Source organism: Astatotilapia calliptera, chromosome 23 (genome assembly GCF_900246225.1).
Source record: "Astatotilapia calliptera chromosome 23, fAstCal1.2, whole genome shotgun sequence".
In the NCBI taxonomy this organism is placed as follows: Eukaryota; Metazoa; Chordata; class Actinopteri; order Cichliformes; family Cichlidae; genus Astatotilapia; species Astatotilapia calliptera.
In genome coordinates, this window is record NC_039323.1 from 1925820 (window position 1) to 1952272 (window position 26453).

Here is a 26453-nt window from a genome sequence, read left to right on the forward strand (position 1 = left end):
TAAATATATTTTTTGGTAAAAATATATATCTTTTAGTATTTTGGGCATTTAAGATCATATTTATGAATATTATTATCGCCTGTGTTTACTTCCTTGTTTGTAGCGTCGTTCTAACAAGGACGGCTTTAGGACCGCGGGGCGAGCGGCTGCACTCCTGTGCATTTAAATAAAAGTCATTATTGCGTTGATGAGCAGCGCACCTTTCCACGTCAGGAAGGAGGAAGACGCGCAGCAGCAGCCGCAGCAGCCGCTTTCCCTTCCACTCGCTCCCGTGTGACGTGAGTGTGAGCCGCTGTGTAAACCTCTCCGGTCGCCGCTGGTCCTCCCGCGCTGTGGAATGAGTTTCATGAACAGCTGGAAGCGAAGCGTGAAGAAACATGACAGCAAAAGGTGAGTGGAAGAAAAAAGCTCCCGGAGATCGGCGCGTCTTGGTTGGCCGTGTCCGTGCTTGTCTGTCTCCGAAGTCAGGCCGGCTGCTGGGATTTAATCGCACTTTTTTTTTTTAAACCTAAGGCGTCATGTGACTGCGCTGGCCTGAGGTTATCGTGTCATCGCGCTGAGATTGTTGTTTAGCACACACTGGAGCCTGTGAACACGAGATTTCCAGGACCCTTTAATAAACCACGCAAACCACCGGTGTGTGTTTGAGTCTCTGTAGTTAATAAAGGAAGAGGCGGAAGAAACCTCCTGAGATGTTTGGTGTCTGTTCCTTCTCTCTTATTATTATACGTGTGTCAGTCTGTGTTCTGCATCCTGTTAGTCAACCTGACGCTCATGATGTGTCAGTCAGGACCACGCGAGCTTTTTACTGTTAGTGAAAGTCAGATTTAACAGGCTGATGTAAACAGTCCCGTTTTATGTTACTGCCCCATGTTTGGCTTATTTTCCCAGAGATAACTCGCACTGAATGTTTATTATCCAGTGTCCCATTATAATACTTGCAAGGTTTCAAGCTGCCTTTCCCTTTGACCTGGTCATTTCAGGTACTTTGCAGCTGTTTGAGGCTCAAAGAGGGAAGTGGATCTGATACTTTGTTTTGTTTCAAAAAGGGAGAAAAGTCTAATAATGTAACAGTTACGTGTGTTTAGCCACTGATATGATCCATCATCATGATCCATGTAGTTTGTGATGTTCTGAAGGGGCCCAACACTTAGCTGGGTCTCTCTTGTGTTTTGTTACACATTCATGTGTAAATAAAGTTCTAACTAGAACAGACGATTTTAGCGATTTCACTCCAAAACAAACAACTTTAGTTTTTTTCAGGACATCTGTTGATTGTATGATGTTTATATTGATTAGCAGCCTACTTCAGGCTGTATGTAAAGTGTAGGTAAATCAGAATGTGTTCCACATTATTTACATATATTTTATATATGTTTGAATATCGATGGTGTCAGTTTTATTTAACAATTCTCATTATGAATTTGATGCCCGCAGCATATTTAAAAACGTGCTGGGACGCTGACAAGAAGAAAATACTCGGTCATATGCTGGAATAGTATCGAGTATTTCAAAAGTTAGACTTCACGTTCTCGCTACAGCCCTTCTTTCCTCAGACGTTCCCAGCTAACATCCTCCTCTTACCTTAATGAGATTCAGTCTTGTGGGGGGTTTTTTCCCAAGCTGACCTTTGACCTGTTCACAGGGATGCAATGAATCCACAAGACGTACCTGACAGCCCGGACTCCCCGAGCCGGTACGGTGACACTGCGCACGTCATGTTTTCGTACTGTGAGGAACAAAGAAAACATAAAGCCGCTGCTAATCGTGGCTCTGATTACAGCATAACAATAAGTTCAACTCTGGCAGGCGGTTACGCTCAGACTCATCTGCATTTCTCATCTCAGGTTGTCAGATGTAAACAGTCCAGAGCTGGACTCCATCATCACAGACTTCAAGTAAGTTTCTTTAAGTTCACAAATGTAATTTAACAAGTTTAAATATTTGCTCCCACATCAGCCCAGTCTCACACAGGTTTCCCTGAAAGTCATCAAGTTCATATCTGTAGAAATCAGCGAGTCATTGTGGCCTGGGAGTGTCCTCATGTATCGGTGTCCATATTTCTCTCTCTCACGATCGTGTTCCTCAAACAACAGCTTGTCTTTCAGCTGGTTTTCATCCCTCGAGATTGCTCTCCTTTCTCTAAAACAGCCCGATTCTGTTCCCGTGTTTCAGGTTACAGATACCGGACGACAAAGATGGTCTGGAGTCAACAGATCCATCGAATGGGTAAGACTGGCCTGTGAGCTCTCTCAGATCATACACGAAAACCGAGGCTTAGATTACAGAAATGTTTGGTTTCATCGAGACACAAAGATGCACATGTTGAGGTAACAAAGTCGTCAGGAGTTCACGGGCAGCTTCTCCTGCTTGTGATATCAATAATTCAGACAGAGGGAACCTGAGAATAACATCATCTCTCAGCACTTTAGTTATGCCTGAGTGTGACCGTGAAAGCATCGCTTATTCAAACTATGATGAGCGTTCAGAGCCTGGAGAAGAAATGTGTGTCTGTCTGATAAGATCAGAAGCACGTAATAAAGTGAAAGGACGCTTTTAGATATTTATAAAATACTGGCAGCTAGTTTGAGTTTTATAAATATTTTTAAAAGGTTTTATTTCAGCGAACATCTGCTGTTTTTAATTGAAGACGTGTTAAGTTGTGCTGATAAATGAACATTTGTTTGTATGTAAAAGCTTTAAACATTTGATTTGCTTCTAATTTGTTTTATATCACATGTCTGTGAGCTCTGAAATCTTCGATTTTGCCAAACCAGGTCCTCAAAAACCCCGGAGACATCGCACATCGATGTGAACTGAAATTCACATCCGTGTGCGACAGCCTGGACTCCTCAGTCATGTGACAGGCGCATAGATGTGTCCAATAGGAACCCACTACCTGCTAAATATGTCATGACCTGTTTGGCTGATCAAAGTGAAAAACCAAAACTTTGTAAACGAATGTGTTTTTGCAAGTTGTGCAGTGAGCAGGAGTGTTTTTGCACCATGAGGAGGGCAATGAGAATCTAATTATCTTCAATTTAAACCCATGACCCTCTGATGTCCTCACAGCAAACACGAGAGATGAAAGCAACAATTAGGCTTTTCTTTTTACTACTCTCTATAAAGATAGATTTTTTTTTCCCCTCTTGTTTCTGCGTCGGACACTGAGAGAGCTTTGTTCTCGCGATTGTGCTTTCATGGGAGCAAAAACAGTAATATGTACGAAGCCCTTAGCGCGGTCACATGACTGTAAGCTTTATGCTGTCTCTTGATCTCTGTGGAGCTCGGTTGCTTTAAAGTTCACAGTTAAACTTTGGAGAGAGGAATAATATGTGTGGCTGTTATAGTATCTGAAAACAGGTAATTCTGACTCATTGACGGTCAGTATTTTCCTCCAGCGTTGAGGAACAAACTGATGCAGATGAATTTTTATATCGGATTTGTTTTGTCAGTAATTTGATGGCAATAATTCAGTAAATCATCAGTGAGAATAAAGAATACTTTATTTAACCTGGTGGTCCTTTCTATTAAACTCGGTAATAACATGGTAATAGTGGGGTATTTTAGTGGAAACATGAGCATGGCAATAGCAAGTTAGTAACACTTAATTACTGAACTAATTAATACATTATCTGCTACCAGTGGTTATGCATGACTAAACACACTGAAGTATATGTAACTGGATAATAACGGGCCAGAAACTGGGCTAAATATGTGGGAACAGTTACGCCTTTGAGGCAAAACCAGTTAGTAGTAGAGATGTGTTTGTAGTAATAACCAGGAATCAGGACTATTTCTATTACATCTCATAGTAATCTCATTAAAAACCTGGCACCAGGAAAAAAAGTATTTAAATATAAAAATATAATCATGTACGCAAACATAGGTGCTATGGGTATTTTACATTCCACCTCTGGGAAGGAAGCAATTTCTATATAACAATGCAGGCTGAGTGGTGGTTTAACTTCTAAAGGTTCATTAGTGGGCAAAGACGTGGCTTCATAAACATGCTGTGATTGCGCCGTAAGACCTTTGAAGGGAAGCAAAAACAGCAAATTAGCATATGTTATATGATCGTGTGGCATGAACGCTTAGCTGTCTAATAAAACTGTTTCACTAAAAATACATTTACTTTAATAAAGCTTGAGTGTAGAAGTGCTGCTCCTTGGTTTAGCTGGTCAGATGTGAGATTTTGCTGCTTTTGCATCATTTCTAATGTGACAGTAAACATGATGTATTTAGCATCTTGGTGTTTCAGAGCAAACACACTGTTGCAGATTAAAAACTGACAGTATCTGGCATGCCACACACCCGAGCACACACTGGGGTCATGCATGAAACAAAGACTGTCAGCCTCGGCTTCGCGTGCAGCGCCACAGGTGGAAACTCATCAAGTATATTTGCTCAAGCGTGGTCACGGCGAACCCACCGTTTACCCATGATTCCTCTGGGAACAACACCCACGATTATGCAGGAAACACTACACAAAGGTCACGGTGGCTGACTGGTGAATGCATTATCTGAGCACGGCTTCATAGCCAGTGGGATGAAAGAAAAAGGAGGCGGTGCTTAACAAAAGTGGTCCAAAGAGAGTATGCAGTGCTGAGGTATCATGTTATGACACAGACTTGTTTGTAGTTTCAGTATTTAAGACAAAAAAGTAAATCCGCACAGCTAACTGGGATTAAACTCCTCGACTTTAATGTAAAACAAAAAGCCTGACAGCTCTGATTACTGCTGCTTGTTTAGTAGTTTTAACTGCTTATTAAAGATGCGGGTCGAGACACTACAGCCGACATGTGTTTATGTCGCTCTCTCACCCATTCACACTCACTCACATCTAATGGATGACTGGCAATGGGCTGTTCGCAGTGATATACAGCTCAAGTCCTGGCACTGCCCCCGTTCTCCATTCACGATTTCACATTATTTCTCGTGCGTCTACATTTTGGAGCCGCTGCGCTGCATCGACGTCTATTCCTGGACCGTCTGCCCGCTGCAGTGAGCAGCCTCTGCAGCAGCCCTGACCAGCTGCGCCTCAGAAAGCCACATTTCTTTCCCACCTACAGTGGCGGAAAGCGTTTGTGTCTTTTTATGATGAAAAATGGCTTCGTGACTATGAACACTTCTGCTTTTAGCACATTGCTCCTCCAGGGTTTAGTTTTTGGAAGTATCCTCACTACACAGAAAAATCCCCTGACTGTGAAAGTGGGCATTTCAGCCATGCGCCTGATTTTGCATTAACCAATCAGAGCGGAGACTGCAGTGTGGAGCATGAGGGTGATGATCAGACGAGGTGGGCCAGGCTTTCTCTCCATGTGTGATAGTCATCCCAGTCTTATTAAGGGCTGCTGTTGCGTCCTACCTCTCGTTCCTCCCTCGTTTTCTCTCTCTCATTCATTCATCCCTACCTCTCTCTCTCACGCTCTCTCTCTGCCTAACCTTCTGCTGTTTCTGCTGCTACAGAAAGAGACACACAGCATCGCACTGCACTGCTGGAAAGGCCCCGGGCTCACAGCCACTTCTGCTATTTTCTCTCTCTTACTTTAGTCGCTTTCTCTGCGTCTCTTCCGGACACACACACACACACTTTGCCAGATGAAAATGTCAGGGGAGGAAGAGACTCTGTCGAACGGGTAAGATGCGCTCATGTTGGGATGACGTGTGTTTCTCATGCAGTCGTGAGAGTGTGAGATGCTCTGCGAATGTGACTTTTCCTGCCGTGTTTCCATTCTCATGTGACGTTTGTTTTCCACTCCTGTCTCTCAGGCATGTGGACAAACTCGCTCGATTTATTGTCGGAGCTGCTCGCTTCTTTTGTTTCCCGTAACAAGGCCTTCGAACATGTTATACCAGCCTGTCTGATATGCTGAAAGCTCTGTGTCACACAGTTGATAAAACTAATGCTTTGTCACTCCAGGAAAGGGTGTGTGCGTGGTTGTGTGGGTGCATGTGTGCACTTATTGGTTTGCATCAGCACATGCAGTGGTGTGTGAGTGTGTATGAATAGTGGCTCTGTGTGTGTGTGTGTGTGTGTGTGTGTGTGTGCGCGCGCGCCTTTGCCTGATAATGATCATCATTGTGTAATTTGCTCTCTGGAGAAATCAACGCAGAATTTGAGACTTGCTGACTTGAACCTAATTAAATTATTTGGACGATGCGTGGTATGCACAGCCTGAACCTCGCACACTCTCCTCTTTCTGCCTTTTCTTTCCTTCACACAGTCCATTTCCTTTATTTTTGTTCTTCTCAGATTGCGTTCAAGGTGCCAAAATCTTGTTTTCCAGTCAGCCGGTACCAGTTGAGTCGGTTTCCACCTATAAGGAAATGATATATCCACTGATGCTTTGCTGTCCTCAGCTTTGCAGACACAGGTTTCAGCCTTTATCTAAAAAATCTGAATAGCAGGAATCCAGTAACACAAAAAATGTGGTTTATTATTAAAATCAGCCCTCTTTTATGTAACATGCACACAAACCTGCTGCGTAAGGCGTCTGTTTAATACTGCTGACACACTGCAGTTTTTAACGATTCCTTATCTACCTCAGTATCATTGTGGCCTGAGTCTAACAGGTAATTTGACTCCACTAATTTAAGTTTAAAACTTTCTTTGTTACTAAGGCTTATAGTTGGGGCTGGATCAGGTGACTCTGAACCATCCCTGTAGTTATGCTGCAGTCGGCTCAGGCTGCATCCCGTGATGCTTGTATCTTTCCATTTCTGGATGCTATTAAATTTTCTATAGTCAGTATTTTGTCCCGTCTCCCTATGCTCTCCCTTTTCTCCTCCCTTACCCCTCACCCTCCTGACCGGTCGTGGCAGATGGCCCCCCCCCCTCCCTCAACCTGGAAGTGCTGGAGTTTTTTCAATTCAATTCAATTCAATTTTATTTATATAGCGCCAAATCACAACAAAAGTCGCCTCAAGGCGCTTCATAGATACAGAGAAAAACCCAACAATCATATGACCCCCTATGAGCAAGCACTTTGGCGACAGTGGGAAGGAAAAACTCCCTTTTAACAGGAAGAAACCTCCAGCAGAACCAGGCTCAGGGAGGGGCGGGGCCATCTGCTGTGATTGGTTGGGGGGAGAGAAGGAAGACAGGATAAAGACATGCTGTGGAAGAGAGACAGAGGTTAATAACAGATATGATTCAATGCAGAGAGGTCTGTTAATACATAGTGAGTGAGAAAGGTGACTGGAAAGGAAAACCTCAATGCATCATGGGAATCCCAGGCAGCCTACGTCTATTGCAGCATAACTAAGGGAGGATTCAGGGTCACCTGGTCCAGCCCTAACTATATGCTTTAGCAAAAAGGAAAGTTTGAAGCCTAATCTTGAAAGTAGAGATAGTGTCTGTCTCCTGAATCCAAACTGGAAGCTGGTTCCACAGAAGAGGGGCCTGAAAACTGAAGGCTCTGCCTCCCATTCTACTTTTAAATACTCTAGGAACAACAAGTAGGCCTGCAGAGCGAGAGCGAAGTGCTCTAATAGGGTGATATGGTACTACAAGGTCCTGTCATAAAGGAGTTTTTCCATCCTACTGTCACCAAGTGCTTGCTCATAGGATACTGTCTAATTGTTGGGTTTTCTGTCTTGTATTGTAGTGTCTTTACCTTACAATATAAAGCAACTTTCTAAAATCTAAAATAATAACTAAACATGCCTCGAGTAAAGATTTAGGGTAAGGTTACAATAAATGTTTGGCAAAGCTATACATTTGGTGTAAGTATTAGCATTTCTTAATTCTTCTGTAGGCCTGTCATTTAAACTCTGAACTGGGCCCCGGTTATATTTTAAAGGTGGGACTTTGACCGAGAGGTCACAGGGTATTACTGTGACTAAAATTAATGTTGCACTTCATAACTCTTAGATCAGGTTAAGTACAGTCAGCGTCACTGTGTCAGTGTAATATGTGTGTTATTCTCTCTTTAATGCACAAGCACTCTGTCAGTATTTGAGTTTCCAGTTTTCACTCTGGATTAGTGAGCTGCAGGTTTATTGTATTTCAGTGTTTTCATCTGTTCCTGCCTACATCTGGGGATTTTTGCAGGTGAGAATATTGACTCTGTGGCTTACGGGGTTGAATACTCTGTAGTCGCTGCACCTTTACTCGTACAGAAAACCGGTATGGACTGTACCAACAGCTCTGGTTGGACTGGTTGGATTCACTCAGTGGCCACTGGTGGAAGACATGTGACTCTGCAGGATTAACAACAAAAATGTGCGCACAATGTGCTGCTCTTGGATTTTATTATTGATCTTCATATTAAAGTATCATCTGTGGACACTAAATTAGAAAATAGCCAATGGTAAAATAAGTTAATCATTGTATGCTAATTGCTAATGTTTATATAATGCTGTTTATAGCTTCGGTTGCATTATTTTGTCAGTGTGTGTGTGTGTGTGTGTGTGTGTGTGTGTGTGTGTGTGTATTGTTGCTGACAACAAAGAGCATTTCTAAAAGTCACCTGAGTTTTGCACAGTGCACCAGTGAGAGGAGGTTTCTGTTAGCAGGAAACTGCTGCCTGCCGGTCATATGGTGAACACAGCAGTCACCCGCATGTCATTAGCAGAGCTGCACCAGTATGTGTGCTTCTTTCTATCATGCTGCTGGTGGTATGTGTATGTATGAAGTGAGTTTATGGCTTCTTTGTGTTTCTAATGGACAGGAACGTGTCAGACACGTTAGCTGTAGCTGCGTTTCCTCAGTGCTCAGTTGGACTCTTTTATTCCTCTGCAGCTGTCTAATGCTGACATGGGCTGAGCGGGTAATACTGACAGAGTGTGTTCCTGCACTTAAATGGGAATGATAGTTGCCCTCAGGGACGTTATGTTGTAAGGTAAAGAGCTAACGGTGTTTTAGAGAAAAAGCCAGTGATCCAAGAAAGAAACTCGCCTTTTTCTACATAAAAAACCTTCTGGGAGGGCAGCCATCTGTCCAGACTGGAAGGGGCCGAGGGGGGAAATCAAGACCACAGAAAGACACAAGAAACCACAATCAAGACAAAGCACAAAATACGGGAGAGAGTAGACAGTGAGGTCATTTCACGCAATAGTGGCTTCTAGCTTCGTAAAAATGGAGTACACCCTCTTTGAATTTGAAGTTTGTACGTATCAGGATATAATAAAAAAAATCTTGTTCAGACCAGGTTGTGATTTATTCATTTATCTAAGAACACCCCAACTTGTAGAAATGCTTATAGCATCATTTCCTGTCTAAATGTATTAGCCTCTCTCATGCATTCATTTTTACCCAGCTCTCCTAAACTCCCACCACAGCATTTTAATGAGGGAGAGGTCTGGACTTTGGCCCAGTGCAGCACCTTGATTTTTCCCCCCAGTTATTCTGTTGCAGATTTGCTGCTCTGCTTGGGATCTCTGTCTGTGAATGACTCTGTTTTGACCAAGCTTTAGCTCTCAGACAGTTGACTTCACATTTGACTCTTGAATAATTTTTTATTCAAGCGTTTTTAGATTTTACTCAAGGTGCCAGGGTCCCGTGGCTGCAAAACAAGCCCCAATCCTCTCCCCTTCACCCATGTGCTGTGGGTGCTTTTTGCCAAAGGCGGTGCTGTGCGTTTTGGTGAAACATCTGCATTTTGGTCGAACCTGAGAGCATCGTTCCACAAGTTCTGTCATAATTTGTTTTTTAGACAGAAGATGCTTTTCTCCTGAAAACCCTTCGAAAGTATTACATTAAGCTAATTAACTAATACTTAATGTAAAAAAAAATAAAAAGTTGTGTATATTTCATGGCAGGGATTGACGTCATTTAGTCCAAAATCCAGTAAATGTAATAAAAAGTAATTACACAGCAAACAAGCAACAATCCAAGCAAAGTTAACGAATCAGCTTAATGTTTTTTAGAATTTCCATCAGCTTAGCTTCTCTCTGTTTAATCTGCCCGTCATTAACGAGTTTTTCACATTCTGGCTGCTGTTTTCTCCCCGAGTTTAACAAGTGAAACATACGTTTAAAGTTTCATGGCTACAGCGGGTCAAATCAAAGATGGACGACTCCAGGTCGTACACACGCCCGTCACGTGACGAATACAAGGTGACGTGATCTTTTTTAAGCCACGAAGCGCATCTGTTCTTTATCTTTAATAAAAGATTCAGAAACTGCTCCCGGAGCTTGTCCTTGTCTAAATGTATGATTATGTCTGTAATTTCAAATAGCAGAATCAGTAACAGCAAACAGCACTGTGGCGGGGCGTGGCCTGCGGTGCCGTGCAGGTGCGTCCGCCTCCTCTGCACGGCACCGCAGGCCACGCCCCGCCACAAGCGCTCCCTCCAGCCGGTTTGCTCGTCTGGCTCGCTCTGTGTTCATTTTCTGGTTTCTGTCTCGAGTGCAGAGAATTTAATAACTTATGAATATGTTACGATTCAGGACAAAATGTTTTTTAGATTGTGTTTTTATTCTTGGGGCCAGTCAAAGACACAAACACTTTTTAGGGTTGCCTTATATGACACAGGCTTGTTTTGTGTACACTTTGATCACAGCTACGTCCTTGTGTTTGGACGATGATGTATTTTCAGCATGTTTTCATCCAGATTTGCTGTTTGTTTTGTTTCTGCAGCTGCTCGCGGTCAGACCTGACGCTGGCTCTCGAGGACTGTATGGCCGCCCTGGATCTGTTCCTCAGAAACGACTTTGAGGAGGCGCAGGCGCGGCTCAGATGCAGGTAGGAGCACCACCTGCGTAACGACCTGCTACGGGTGCTGTTCTCGCCGGCCTTTGACCTTTCGAGTGTTCTCAGTAACTTTCACGGTTCAAAATAATTCTTATTTATCTGATATTGGGCCTCTGTCTGAAACAAGTTTAGTTTTAGTTCCTCTTCCCTTAAGACAACTGTCTGCTGATTGGCTCCCCCTCTCAAACAGAGGGTTTGAACAGCAGGTGGGCGGAGCTTCTGTTCAGACTGACAGCAGTCCAAAATCTGAGCTTTTGCCTCATTATTTGAAACTTTGACCATGTTTTTTCATGAGCGTCCAAGAACTTATCAAAAGATATGAAGGTCATAAATGTGAGTTAAGGGATCATTCAGAGGATTCCTAATCGTTTTTTAGATCTGCGGTGATTTCACCTCACTGCTCTTCTATTTTAACCCTGCTGCAGTTCCTTGAATGTTTTTCTTGGATCTTTGGTGACTTGGAGGACTTTTAGACAGTCGTCCCCTAATGTTGCAGGTCTCTGTTAGTAGTTTGTGTCTCTCACTGTGGACGTGTCAGGACCTGGAACTTTTAGCTTTGTCACCCAGTTTTCTGAAAATGTTCTGATGATGATCACTTTTTTTTACATGCTGCCATGATTGCTGTTACGTTTTTCACGTTAAAATCTGAAGCCGTCTCTAAATGAATTAGATTGAATTAAATGTCCAATAAAAGTTTAAGAATTAAGAAGCTGTGCTTTATTTGTTTTGAGCTTTCAGAGCACTCACTGCTTTAAATTCTTCCCAGTGGCAGGATCAGTACAGTTTCTCTAATTAAGAGGACACTTAGATATTGAAGATAAATTCACTATTCAGCCTTTGAAGATGGCTGCACAATTAGAAGGAGCTTTTTAATGTGTTGTGATGTTTCCATGAAGGTCCAATTATTTGGGGAAACAACAAAAAGTGTCGCGTTTGAAAAAGGAGACAAGGAGGCAAATAAAGCGAAGGTTTCTTCGAACAGTTTAACTAAAAGAGATGGACAGACCACAATCACCATCAAAAGAGAAACATATTAAAACTCTGAAGTTGATCAGGTAAAAATAATAAGTTAAAAAGGCTAAATCACCCAAAGCACCACAGAGGTCCCACATTCGGCAGCCACAACATATAAAACCAGAAATGCTGCCTGAGTCTGGAGCTGTCCTCTGTGCTCTGACCCAGTTGCTGAGAAGAGTTGGCTGTACAAAAGTGCGGCACCTGAAGCTGGAGAGACAACATGACACAGCAACTGGGACAAATCACAGCAGGCTCTGTCGGGCCCATAACATGCTTGGAAAATAAAGTCTGTAAGATGATGTTTTTGAGTCCTGAATCAGTGACAGCTGGAACCATCGTACTGCAGTTAAAGTCAAGCTTCTTGTCGGTTCTTTGTTAAGTGCAGGACAAACACCGCATTGCAGTGACCCACAGTGGGCAAGTAAATTGAATCTAAAGTTAAATAAGATAAAATAGAGAATTAAAACTATAATAGCTATAAGAAATAAGGTGTCAAAGTCTTAATAGACAAGATACATTAAAGCCAATAAACTGTAATTGCAGTTTCCGCTGTGTTTACATGAACAGGTTATGTGAACCGTGTGCTGCTTTAAGTTACATTAACATAACGCTGCACGTAGAAACAGCACCTCCAGGTTTGTACTCCAACACAGAGTCATCGTGTTACTCTGTGTCCACTGCGTGTTATCAGCACCTTTATCGTGCCGCTGCTTTGATCCGTCCTCTGGGACTGTGGGCCGCTCCTCAGCCCAGTTTCTTCTTTCCAGTGCTGCCCAGCATCAAACAATAGCTTCCTTTTAGCCCTGACTGTGTTTGTAGTTTTGAAACAGTAAACCGGTGTGTGGTGTTGTTGCTGAGAGACATGTGTGTGACGACATTAAGCGTGAATGAACTCACACTCTTTGTTTTTTACATTATTATTTTTTGATCCGTCTTTCCTGGTGTTTGTTATTTAAACTTGGATTTGGGAAATATTCTACCCGTGCTGACGATGTGGATAAATCTAAAACCTCACACTCCTGTTGGTGTCCTGATTTCTGCCTCACAGGTTTCTCCCTGTGCAGCCGGCTCTATTCCATTTACATGCAGAACTGCAATTAAACTGATTTTTTTAATATTTTGTTTGCTTTGTACACAACCCAATAACATCCACAACCTCATTTTCTCCTCAGAAAAAGCTTTTATGAGAGGAAATGACAGCTGTTGGGCTTTCAGCATGCTGTATATCATTTTAATGCACCTGGACACATCAGCCGGGATGTTTTCTGGAGTTATCATGTGTTGTAGAGCCTGTGAATCTTTGCATCCCGCAGCTTTTGTGTTCTTCCACTTGCTCGGCCTTGAACTGCTCGTCAGACACGTTAGCATTAAGTTTCAGACTTTTAGATCTCACACCTTTTCTTGCAGGCAGGATTTGCTTTGTTTTCCTCCACCTGTCAGCTGTAGTCTGACGCGGCCATGTGGGGCAAGGACACACACATATGTGGACACAGTTTCTATTTAGTCAATCTTGTGTCTGCTACATTTACCCCTACGTTCGTGTTTATGGTCACAGGTAGTTGGAGGTCGTCCCAGGATGCATTGGGAGCAAGACCTCGTTTATACAAAGTGCATATTAATTGGAAATCTGACTGTGGAACAATATTGTGTTTGTAGAGACTTTAGTCAGTGCCTTACAGTCACGGTCACCATATCGCCAATCACCCTGAATCTTTTGGATAACTTTGGTCTTGAGCGAGACTCGTGCGTTAAAGTCCTCCGCCGCAGTTATTTATGACGGGGTCGGTTATTACGGACACATGGAATTAGTGCGCTGTTAGCAAGCATGGACCAATACTCTGTTTAAGCACTGTTTGTGCAGGTGGACAGCTCAGCACAGGAGACAGTAGATTTATGCTTCACTCATTAACTGAAAGCCGTTGTAAAACTGGAAACTTGATTTACTTTACGAGAAATACAATGGCCATTAAAGGTGATAGAAAAACCACAAACTACATGTCAAATTACTGAAAATGTGCGTCATATCAGGAGGCAGTGGAACAGTCAATGAAAGCAGTGATAAATAAACTGGTATAAAAGCAGTGGATCCAGATAAAAACATAAAACCATAAGTGGACTGACAGCTGGAGGGCGAGATGAAGCAGAAGAGGAAGAGGCTAGACACCAAGCCAAACGAACCATAGCAGCTGAGGAGTAGCAGAAACCGAACGGAGGTTCTCACAGGAAGTACATCGTGTAGCTGGTTAACTTATTGCAGGTCTGTGGAGATATTCAAGCGTCCGATTGTCCTGAAAATCTTACTGGATCACTGATTTGTTTATTCCTTTAATTTTAGATGCTGTGTTGTGGTTTAGCTGGGATTCAGGTCACAGGTCCTCATGTTTTGTAGTTTATGATTAGAAGTCAGAATCCTTGAGTCAAGCCTCATTTCTTTGCATTCGTTTCCAATGAGCCAGCCTTTCTTTTCATTTTGTGGTCTTGAGCAATAGTTCTCGGGGTATTACGAAGGACTTGGCAGCGTTTTCACTCCTTTTCAGTCCAATCCTTATACCGGGGCACCTTCAGAGAAATGTTTTCTTTTTTGTTTCAGACCTATGAATCATTCAAGTCAACCGATGAACCAGTGTTGTGTCTACACATGTCAGACAACTTAGCAAAGAACTAACTTTGAATTATATCTTCAGGCACTTTGTTGCTAGAAGCTTGTCATAAAAAATACATAATTTATTCCCATTTCTTTAGTTGAATCTATTAAAAATGCCAAAGATAACACAGTTTGACAGGCAGGAAATAATATTTTTGGAACAAAAGGGGGATTACCAAATAGCTATTAGCTAAAATTTGAGGAAAGTGGACAAGTGGAGGATGATAAAAGAAGTGGCATAAAGGCATAAACACTATGTACTGCAGATGAAAAAGGACATGACTTTCAGATCCATCTGGCCCTTCAGCATCAATACAAATGTTCTCAGTGGACTGATGGCCTTCAAGAAGCCAACCTTGAGGAAGGAAACAAGGAGAAAATCTTTTTTTAAAAACTGGAGTGAAAATTAATGGCAACAGGTCATACAGATCGATGAATCAAAGTGTGAAGTTTTTGGTTTGGTTCAATATGTACAGAGGAGATCAGGAGAGAGGGACAGTACTGAGTGTCTACACCTACCTGTAAAACTTGGTGGAGGCTCTTTCATGGTTTGGGGCAACATTTCAGCCACTCATGTTGGGTATCTCACCACTGAGAGAATCACCAACACAGAAAACTGCCATGGGATTTTGAGCCACCATCTAGAAAGCATCTGATTGACAACTGCTTCATTGTTCAGCATGACAGGGATCCCAAACACTCTACAAGTGCAGAAGGAGCATACCTGGATAGGAAAACACAGTCATGGATTGGCCTCCCCAGTAGGGTTGGGCGATATGCAAAAATTTTCCAACCGGCAATAGTCAGTCCAATAATCGACGATGGGTGATATTTTCACGCATGCGCAGGCTTTTTGATGGGCGGAGCAATGTAATCATGCACGGACTGATTAGCACGTTTACAATACAGAAGAAGTCCAAGCATGGACGAACTAATTTCCCCCCAAAATTAGGGCTGTCAGCGTTAACGCGGCGTTAACGCGGTCGTCACGATTAACGCGATTTTTGATGCCCTCCTGGAGCACAGAATGAACAAACTTTGGACAAACTACCCGAAATGCGTTGACACACACATTTCAGGGATTTTGACTCCGTCTGCGCTCCAGATGGGTTTATTATTAATCGCATTAGTCGTGATGACGGCGCGTTAACGCTGACAGCACTAAAAAAATATAAAGTCCCCAATTTTGGATTTCTTTGGCTTTAAACCAGATGAAACAGGTAAACCTGATGTAAACACTTGTGCAGACGTGTAGTGCGAGCAAAGTACTTAAACACCACTGACTTGCATGAGCATGCACGTGTCCACCATCCGGCTGAGTATGCTAGGCTATCACCAGCTTCTGCAGCTGCATCAACAAGCATTTGGGTGATCTCTGAGGAGGGGGCATTTGCTTGCAGATGAAAGAGGGTGCTGTTAAAACAGCGCTATTATTATTATTTTTTTAATGTTGGCTGCTTCTATTAGCTCCATCATTATTAGCAAACGTACTCATGGGCAAATAAATAAATAAATCGCCCTTGACCATCGACAATGGGCTCAGCCTATCGTCGATATATTCGTCCGGTCGCCCAACCACACTCCTCAGAGCCCGGACTTCAACATCACTGAAGCAGTCTGGGATCATCTTGACAGAGAACAACACAAAAACAGCCAACATTCAAAGAAGAGCTGAAGAACTATTCCCGAATATTACTTTCAGAAATTACAGCTACCTAAGAGAGTTCAGCATGTGGTGAAGGATGTAGGTCATACCAAATATTGACTTTCAAACTCATTAGAATTGCTCAAGCTCTGTTTTTGTCCTATATACTGTATTTCCATATATGGAAATGAATAGCTCAGGTGGCCTGTGGTGTGTCCTTGAAATATTTTTCTATTTTCCTTGCAAAATATAGAAACGTGAGTAATGGCTCCACACGGTAACCAGTCAAGTGTTTTTTCATTTTGAGAGGCAGATGTTTGCATGGATGGTGTTCGATACACCTGCGCTGTTGTTTCTCTGTAGCCTGTACTGTTGTCTTCTTTGGGTTAAATTATCAGGGTTAATTCAGACAAGGAGTTATTTTAGGAATCAGCTACAAGCTTCTGTGACAAATTTCCACAGAAATCACTGAAAATGTTTGGATTTCATCAGAACTACCATTGCTGCTTCCATCGTCTTCAACTGAATGCAAAGTGTGTGTCGGTGCACACGTGTTTGTGCGAATCTCAAAGCAGCTCCTCCCTTTCATTATGGAACTACGTGGTGAAAATATGTTGGAGACCCAGCTTTACTGCCATCAGAGGTGCTACGACCTTTTCATCACTGAGATCTGACAGATATTTTGCTGCCATGTGACTAAATTTAAATCACACTCCATCTTAAAAGGTTTCCCAGCCTGAGTTTCACTTGCTGTCTCACATAAACGAGCCTGACGCCATGGAAATGTAACCCAGGCAAATCTCCCTGCTTCTCAGTCTGCGCCTTCTCTGTTTCCAGGTTGCTACTGAGCTTGTTTGGTGTTTGTTTACTGAGTTAAAGCTGATTGGATTCATTTAAGCAAACAGTTGAAGGTTTGTAGTTAGTTAATTTACAAACGTCTCTACTTAATTCTGCAGTTTTCTTTCATGACAGGCAAAAAGTCACATGGATGATGTCACATTTATCTCCGTTTGCCTTTTATTTCCAGTTTGTGTGCACATATATAGATATAGCTGTATTAGGAAACATGAAGTAGAGCATGATTAATGTTTGCTGGCCTAGTTTTCATGGGGTGAAAAATCTGTTTATTGTGAGCTGGTCTGAGGTCAGAGTAACATCCCAGAGGCTGGTCACATGAGTTAATCTGGCGATGAAGAGCAGCGAAATGTTGGCCATGCGGACTGACAGCATTCCTGCCTGCACACCTCTGACTTAATGTCACTTAATATATGATCCAACAAACAGACATGCTTGAAAATGTGTTAATCCCAGGATACATACGGCTGTTTAAACCGTCCGCTATAACTTCAGTGGGACTCCTTATTAATAGCACAAACATATGTTGTATATCTTTAACTTGTTTTGATTAATTAGTAGCTGCTTAACTGTTTAGATCAGGACCAGGAAGCTTTATTAACAAGTTGAACAAGTATTTCGGTATTTATGTGGGGAAAGTGCACGTGGTACACGCTCCAAGTACTTCGGTGTCCTTGTCACCGTGAAAGCCAACAGACACTGTTCAGTATCTCCCGTCTCTTGTCAGCAGGTATTCGTCATTTAGTGGCCACACTGTTGTTCTGTCAGATGACTGCTTATTAATATTTTATGTCTTCAATCATTTAAAAAAAGTTTTTGCAGAATGAGAAATATTTTTGATTTAATCTTTATGTAACCAGGATGTCGAGTTTTATTATTCTAAATCTAAAGCAACTAAATGTTAATGTGTTGTTCTGTAAAAGATTGTAAAACAATGCAATATTTAATATTTTTCGTCCTGTGCATCACAACAGAAATTTTCTGTTTGCTTGTTTTACAGAAACAAAGACAGCATGTACCACGCTCTGACCTACGCCACCATTCTAGAAATGCAGGCCATGATGACCTTCGATCCTCAACACATCCTAGTTGCAGGGAACACCATGAAGGAGGCACAGGCTATCTGCCAGAGGTGAGACTTTGTCAGTTAGCTGATAAAATAATAACCAGCTGACTAACAATGACAGGGTCTCTTTTTTTGTTAGTTCCTCTTTAGCCAAGTCAGCTGCGGAAGTTTATTTTGTCTCAACCCAAAATTGAACAGCTTAATGAGCTCTAGTTTCGGTAGTAACATCCTGAGACTCTTCCAGCTCAGTAAAAACAATATTACTGAAGCCTCTGTGAGAATCCATCGCAGAGGCTTTTCTTAGGGCACCACATATGATTAGTCATCTTATAAACACACGTTTATTTCGGCCAATCTGACGTCAGAGCTGCAGTTTCTCTGTGTAAACACTCTGACTGCTCATAGGAAACTTACCGCACACTCAGCCCTTTTTCTTTTAGCAACCTCATCGTGCAGCGTCTCAGCATCCTGTGTTTAGATGAATAAGGCTGAGTCACGTATCTGAAAGGAAACATGATAGGAGGGGAAATGCAGGGCATTGCGACATAAGGTAGGATTGTGTGTGTGTGTGTGTGTGTGTGTGTGTTTTAAACTGATTAGAAAATTGGGTGATGTCGTTTTGTGTTTCTCCATCAGGCAACGCAAGAAGTCTTCCTTTTCAAAAAACTTCACAGAAGGTCGGTACAGTCATGCATACATATGAGTCTGTGTGTTATTCCTAAAAACAAACCAAGGAAACAGATGTTAGTCTGAGAATATGCTTGAGTTTTCCCTAAAAAGAGGAACCTGCTTGTATTTCTTTTAGTCCAGTTTAATAGTTGAGGTTTTAATAACTTTAGCATAAATTATCTAACCTCTGAAGTGGCTGCAAATTTTACCAGGGTTTTAGACGAATGCCCCCCTGTGATTTTACCTGCACCCTGCGATTTGATTTTTAATCATTTCAACAGCAAACTGAAGAAAAGCCTTGACTCCGTTGCTCCACTCACCACCAAAAAGATTAACGTAAAACATGCATCACCCTGGAGAAACGAAGAAGTCAAAACACTCAAAAGAAACTGCAGGGCAGCAGAAAGGAGATGGAGGAAAAATAAAAATACTATCAACCATCAAATATTTTCCGAGCAACTTAAAATGTACAATAATACATTAAGGAACTCAAGAAATTCATACTTCACCAAAATAATCAGTAATAACAAAAATAATCCCAAGGTCCTCTTTTCCACCATAGATCATTTATTTAACCCTGACTTTAACAGCTCCCAAAGAAGCCCCACAGACTCGCTCTGTGAGCAGTTTGCAGACCACTTCAGGGGAAACGTCAGCGCCATCAGATCTGATATTTTATCTAATCGCCATATGTTTGTAAACACATCTGAGGGCTCGATTGTACCTGAGGAGACACTGGACAGCTTTGTCCTGGTTAATGCTGAGAACTTTCAGAAGGTTTTCTCCACAGTGAGACCCACCACATGTCTTTTAGATCCAATCCCTTCTTCACTCTTTAAAACACTTTATGGATTTTTTGAGGCTGAGCTTTTATACATGATGAATTGCTCTCTTCAGTTGGGTGTCTTCCCTGCTGCCTTTAAAACGGCGGTGGTGAGGCCCCTTCTGAAGAAGAGCAATTTGGATTGTAATGATTTTAATAACTACAGACCTGTATCCAACTCACCATTTTTAAGTAAAGTCTTAGAAAAACTTGTTTTTACTCAGATTAATGATTTTCTCAATGATAGACAGATCCTGGAGATATTCCAGTCTGGATTTAGGGTGAACCACAGCACAGAGACGGCTCTCCTAAAGGTTTTAAATGATCTTAGATGTAACTGGGACGCCCAAAAGCTCTCAGTCCTGGTGCTACTGGATCTAAGCGCAGCCTTTGATACAGTAGACCACGCTGTTCTTTTAAACAGACTGAAACACATGGTGGGCCTCTCTGGTGCTGTACACAACTGGTTCACTTCCTGTCTCTCAGACAGAACTTTTATGGTGAGTATGGATACATGCTCCTCTAAGATCCATAAAATGACATGAGGTGTGCCTCAAGGGTCGGTTCTAGGCCCTGTACTTTTTAATTTGTATATGCTCCCTCTCGGTGGTATCATCAGGAGGCATGGAGTGAACTTCCACAGTTACGCTGATGACACGCAGCTGTACATCTCCGTGTCTCCTGATGACACCAGACCAATGGATGCTCTTTTTAACTGTATCTTAGATATACGATCTTGGATGGCAGAAAACTTTTTACAGCTTAACCAGGACAAAACTGAAGTTTTAATTGTCGGTCCTGAGGCTCAGAGAGAGAAACTCTTGTCTAAATTAGAGGCATTTTCACTATGTCCTTCGCTACAAGTGAAAAACCTGGGTGTTATTTTTGACTCTGAGCTTGGTTTTATCCCACATATTAAACATGTAACTAAAATTGGATTTTATCATCTAAAAATTATAGCCAGACTCCGCCCTATTCTCTCTCGGGCCAACACGGAGATGCTGACGCATGCTTTTATTACCAGTCGCATTGATTACTGTAATGCCCTGCTCTCTGGTCTTCCTAAGAAGAATATTTCAACTTTACAACTTTTGCAAAACTCGGCAGCTCGTGTGCTGACGAAGACCAGAGGGCGGGCCCACATTACACCGGTTTTAGAATCGCTGCACTGGCTCCCCGTGTGTTTCAGGATCGATTTTAAAGTTCTTTTATTGGTTTTTAAATGTCTCAATGGTCTTGGGCCTTCTTATCTCTCAGATCTGCTTTTATCATATGAACCCTCGCGGACCCTGAGGTCCTCTGGTACTGGCCTTTTGATTGTCCCTAAAGTCAGGACACATACTCACGGAGAGGCAGCGTTTCAGTGGTATGGTCCTCGTCTGTGGCCGCAGAGAACGTACATGTTTTTAAGAACAGGCTCAAGACCCACCTTTTTAATTTAGCTTTTATTTAACGTTTATTTATTTTATGCTTATTTATTCTATCCTGTTATTCTATTATTAATTTAGGCTTTACCTAATATTTATTGATTTTATTCTTATTCATTTTTTAATCTTCTTACTCTATTTATATTTATATTTATATTTATATTGTATCCTGTTCTTATTTATTTTATCATTTTACCCTGTATATATCGTATTGTGTCATATCTCCAGTGTTTCCTCGGAGGGCACTCTCTGCACCGGGGCTGTGATCGACTGTGGCTGCTGGGGCTCTGGGGGTCCTCTCAGCCTGGCTGGGGGGCTCCTTTGCCTCCCTCCTGCTGTGTGCCCGGCCTGGAGGCTGCGGTCTGTGACCGGCTCCCGGTGCAGACGGCTCCCTGTTATAGTGTTTCCTCACTTGGCTCATGCGAACCCAGCCCAATTTTACTCTTTAAGTGTGCGTGTGTGTGTGTGTGTGTGGGGGTGTGGGGTGGGGGGGGGGGGGGGGGGGGAAATATGTGTGTATTCACATCATTTATGTCAATGAGAGTGTGGGGAGTGAGTTGGAGGGTGGGGTGGGCTGCTTTTAACTATGTAAAGCACTTTGTGCTACATTTTTTGTATGAAAAGTGCTTTATAAATAAAGACTGATTGATTGATTGATTGATTGATTGATTGAAGTTATTAGATGATCATTAAATTATTCTAAATAATTAAAATGTTTAGACTTTGTAAGTGTTTAAATGTTTGCTCCATGTTAAAGTAGTACCTCTGCATGTGTATGTGTGTGTTGGGTCATTATGCTGGAGCCCGTGTTTGATTGACAATAACTGGTACAATCGATTTCACTTCAGAGGAGCTCCATGCTGAAGTTTGTTACGCCGAGTGTCTCCTCCAGAGGGCAGCGCTCACCTTCCTTCAGGTCAGGAGGCTTACAGCAGCCAGTGCTACTGATGTGTTTGCCACCATCACTCATTTTCTGTTTTGTGTTTTTAAACTCATTCGTGCTCAGGATGAAAACATGATCAGTTTTATCAAAGGAGGAATCAAAGTGAGGAACAGCTACCAGACTTACAAGTGAGTATCTCCAGGATATCCATGTTTCCATCCCTGTTTCCTGGAAGACCTTTTATTCTTCCATCAGGACTTCATCGCAGCTTATTCCCCTTAATTTGCTTATATCTTAACCCCCTCAGAGAGCTTCACACAGTCCTGCAGTCCTCCGGATACACTCATGGTGACAACCATGGGCATTTTGAGGGTGGCGTGAAACTGGGAGTGGGAGCTTTTAATCTAGTAAGTAATAGTTTGCACTTGTGCCTCATTGATTGACTTAATTTTGTGATGCTTGGTTAACAAAAAAGGCACCAGAAGAGCAGAAGATCTGCATAAATTAAGAGCTGCTCCAGCCTAACATGGCGATAGCTGCAAGAAATCCAACATAGTTTGTTCAGCATCTGTAATAACAATGAAATGCTCTGTAATTATGTTTCTGACCTTTTCATTTCCACTGCTTGTTTGCTTCCTGCAGATGATTTCCATGTTGCCTACTCGGACACTCAAGCTGCTGGAGTTTGTCGGTTTCTCTGGTAATAAGGTAAGCGTTTCTGAGAAGTCAGACTTCTGACATGGCGCTCTCTAACAGCTTTGGCTGGAGATATTTTGCGAGCCGATACACCCTTCCGCTCTGTTTGAAATGCCTCTTTATGAATCAGAGAAAGAGAAGTGTTTCGAGAACTGTAAGTGCATCTGTGGTAGAACTCATCACACTACTACTAAGATGAGTTTGTCGTGTTATTTTTCATGGAAACGTGAAATGAAACTTGCAACCATCAATGAAATGATGGTTGCTTTGATAATAATGAGCAATGACTATTTCTCTAAATTGTGGTTACCAGTTGTAACTACTGATTTCATTCATCAAGCCATCACATCAGCACCTCAGTTGACCTTTGAATATTACCATCATGACTGATTTATCTTCCGGTTATGAACATGCAAATACTGCATTTCTTGTATTTTGTACTTGCGTGTTTTGCACACAGGCCAGTTTGTGAGTCAGAGAAGTGGTAGACAAGCAGACGCTGTTTTATCCCCAGAACACGCTGACTAAACACAGAAGACTTTCCCATAACTACTTTAGTGTATTCTCTGTGTGCTGGTTTTACTGCTAATTGGCTGATAGATCTTCCACAAATGAAGACTTAATGTAGACTCAGAAAATGTGTGCAACTGTGTGTGTTTATATAGGAGTTTGGTCTCCAGCAGCTTCAAGAGGGCTCAGTAGAAAGTACATTCAGGTCCTTCCTGTGCAACATGCTTCTCCTCTGTTATCACACGTTCATGAGCTTCATACTAGGTGAGCAACACACCCACACACGCACATCTGCAAATTAACACTAAAAGATGCAATCTGAGCTGGGTTCCTTCTGTCTCGCAAAGGCACTGGAGAAGGAGACGTTGAGGATGCAGAAAAACTGCTGGAGCCATATCTTAAAAAATACCCCAAGGTATGTCAGGATGAATGACTGTGTGTGCTTTTCAAATGTTGCTATGATTGTTTGTGTCATTCTCACAAACATACTGTGTTTGTCTTCATCCAGGGATCCATCTTTTTGTTCTTTGCTGGTCGGATAGAAGAGATCAAAGGCAACCTGGATGCTGTGAGTAATTTATTTTCCCTTGGAGAAAGTGTGTGTGTGTGTGTGTGTGTGTGTGTGTGTGTGTGTGTGTGTGTGTGTGTGTGTGTGTGTGTGTGTGTGTGTGTGTGTGTGTGTGTGTGTGTGTATTTTTAATGCATATCAGTAATGTATTTAAATCTTGTATTTTGTAGTTCTGTTTATGTCAGTATATTTATGTTTTTTGCACCATGTGAGAGAGTACTGCCTTCATCTTTTAATCCTTACATAATGACAATAAAGTCTTGAATCCTGAATGTTGAAAATGTGAAGTACCAGAATGAAAAGCTCTTTCAAATACTTAACAAATCACCTAATGTGGAATAAAGGTCATAACTATTTTTTTCTGTATTTTGCTCATTTTTCTAAACATTGATTGCCAGTTTTGTGTCCTTAACTAAAATACTGATAAAGTCAAATCATCTCTTCTGCAAACATATCATATCGGTATCATAATTTAGTGGCATATGTTTGACAAACAGCGATTCTCAACCTTTACGTGCCTTTCTTCCAGGCTATCAAGCGTTTTGAGGAGTGCTGCGAGGCTCAGCAGCAGTGGAAGCAGTTCCATCACATGTGCTACTGGGAGCTGATGTGGTGCTTCACATACAAAAGGCACTGGAAGATGGCCTACTTCTACGCTGACCTGCTCAGCAAGGAGAACTCATGGTCCAAGGTGGGCCACCATAATGTGTGATGTGAATCTGAGCGGGCAAAGTAATAAAAGAAATGTAAAAGTTAGTGAAGTCAAGATAAAAAATAAATAAACAACAACCGTGGTGCAAAAAACAAAAATCATTGTAAATAAAACAAACATGATATGCTTAAAAACAACATTACCAGGATAGAATGCGGATCAGACTGGTTCTTAGTCAAATGAAATACAGTTAAATACTTTCTTTTCTTTCGGCTGCTGCCTGTAGGGGTCGCTATAGAGAATCGCCTGCCTCCATCTCTCCCTATCTCCAGCTTCCTCCTCTGTGGTCTTCTTCTTTTCCTCCTGCCTGGCAGCTCCATATTTGCCCAGATTATCCGCTGTTCCTCCTCTGCACATTCCCTCTTTAACTATTCAGTCTGAGCTCTCCCTCTGATGTAGATATGATTAAATACAGTAAATAATACATTAAATCTTAAGTACAATTTCAAGAAAATAAATATTAAGATTTTTCATAAAGTTTTTACTAAAAAAGGAATATTTAATGTGAGAGGGGAGCTATCCCAGAGCTTTGAAGGTGCTCCTCTATACACTCCATTTTAACATAACAAAACATTTACATTTTTTCCGAGACTTTAGCTGTAGTGCTACACTTTTTGATTTCATATACCTTTGGTTCCCATTTATTTTTCAGTCTTGGCACAGATTTTACTTTTTGACTCAACCCTCCCATATACTCACATCTGGCAAAGGCACTAGGAGTTCAGTTTTATTACCTGATGAGGTTGAGTTTGTGTCTCCTCTTCTAAATAAACTCTTTACAAATTCCATTTCAAAAGTTCAGGAAAGCAGAGATGATTAAGGGCCACAGGAGACTTTGGCTGTTGAGCGACTGCAAAGAGTCAATAAAGCCATCTATCCATTTTCTTAACTACTTATCCAGTTCAGGGTCACGTGGGGGGCTGGAGCGTATCTCAGCTGTCACTGGATGAGAGGTGGGATATACCCTAGACAAGCTGCAGGTCCATCATCAGACCGACCATCCCTCCATCCATCCATCCGCCCATCCATCCATTTTCTTCGGCTTATCCAGTTCAGGGTCGTATGGGGGCTTCAACCTATCCCAGCCGTCATTGGCTGAGAGATGGGATATACCACGGACAGCCTGCAAATGCATCACAGGGGCTGTTCAAACTAAACTGTGCAGTTATTTTAGCAGAAACAGACATGAACTGTTCTCAGGTCACAAGAACCAAAATCCTTCCAACATATAAAAGCACCACAAATGTGGATGTCCAACTTTTGATTTTTGTCTTTTTTCCCCTCCTTATCTCATTTTCAAAGGAAGGATGAGATTTAATTAGTAACCACGTTTTTCCTTCCCTCAGGCTACCTATGCATATATGAAAGCAGCCTACCTCAGTATGCTGACTAAGGATGATTGCCTAACCTTTGGGGAGACAGCACTTAGTCTGTTCAGGTAGGAATTAAGACGCTGCTGAAATTACTCAGCAAAGCAGAGATGACTCACTGTGAAAGTATCAATAATGTCATAATCGTATCTTCCCCAAAGAGCCTGTCCTTGGTAAATAATATGAGCTAATATTTAAGAATACTCTATAAGGTGTATCAGAGGAGTAATATGACAGAAATTAAACTGGTGTTTTTGGCATTAAACTCTTTTTGTGTCACAGATATTCTAATTTTTTGTGGTAACCATTAACGGTGCTCCATGATAAAACATTTGATTAGACTGTTGGGCTTTTAAAACTGTCTGGAGGATATGTAATTACTAAATGCATCTCATATTTCAGGCAGGTCCCAGGGCTCAAGCAGAAAATAGCAGGAAAGTCTTTGCCAACGGAGAAGTTTGCTATCAGGAAAGCCCGCCGCTACCTGGCAGAAAATCCCGTACCTCTTCCTGCTCCTCCGCTGGTGAGCACTGGATGACGCCATCTTGCATGTTGCCCAGTAAACATAAATTAAATTAAAGTAAAGCCAAAGACTTTACTTGACATTTGCCTCCTATTTACCCTGCGGTGCAGCCCTGTAAAACGTGAATGTACTGGTTCAGCCAATCAGAATGGACAGTTTATATGTGTGACTCATAGCTCAGACAGCTGTGCTATTCTACCCACAGACTTTATATAATAGGTGAACTTGTGAACTATAATTTTGAAACCTCAACTTTGTAATTTTGGTTGGTTTCATATTTGCTTGACCTGACTGAGACTGCACATTCGTACAAGTAGTGACGTATGAATCAGAAGTTAGTCGCTCC

The 26453-nt window shown here is 41.9% G+C and overlaps 1 protein-coding gene and 1 long non-coding RNA gene across 5 annotated transcripts in view; one reads left to right on the forward strand and one right to left on the reverse strand.

Annotated features, from left to right (window-relative positions):
• The first annotated feature begins 188 nt into the window (after positions 1-188).
• The window catches only part of ttc39a (tetratricopeptide repeat domain 39A), a 30507-nt gene continuing 4242 nt past the window's right edge, over positions 189-26453 (forward strand). The window contains exons 1-17 of one of the 4 annotated variants that reach the window (XM_026157953.1): positions 189-390; positions 1646-1696; positions 1848-1898; positions 2176-2229; positions 10586-10690; positions 17861-17992; positions 18563-18603; positions 21694-21761; positions 21852-21916; positions 22036-22135; positions 22371-22436; positions 23090-23198; positions 23282-23349; positions 23443-23502; positions 24032-24193; positions 25561-25652; positions 25987-26107. In XM_026157953.1, the coding sequence (XP_026013738.1) occupies positions 338-390; positions 1646-1696; positions 1848-1898; positions 2176-2229; positions 10586-10690; positions 17861-17992; positions 18563-18603; positions 21694-21761; positions 21852-21916; positions 22036-22135; positions 22371-22436; positions 23090-23198; positions 23282-23349; positions 23443-23502; positions 24032-24193; positions 25561-25652; positions 25987-26107 (1398 nt within the window). In that variant the 5' untranslated portion in view covers positions 189-337. Of the gene's footprint in view, positions 391-1645; positions 1697-1847; positions 1899-2175; positions 2230-5416; positions 5640-10585; positions 10691-15270; positions 15581-16041; positions 16105-17860; positions 17993-18562; positions 18604-21693; positions 21762-21851; positions 21917-22035; positions 22136-22370; positions 22437-23089; positions 23199-23281; positions 23350-23442; positions 23503-24031; positions 24194-25560; positions 25653-25986; positions 26108-26453 lie in introns of those variants that run through there. The other 3 variants (XM_026157955.1, XM_026157957.1, XM_026157956.1) reach the window with 3 other exon arrangements.
• Positions 14333-15930, reverse strand: LOC113015750 (uncharacterized). Its single transcript, XR_003271153.1, has 3 exons — positions 15645-15930; positions 14880-15084; positions 14333-14715 (listed from the first exon to the last, which is right to left on the reverse strand). It is a non-coding gene; the product is annotated as an uncharacterized LOC113015750 (long non-coding RNA).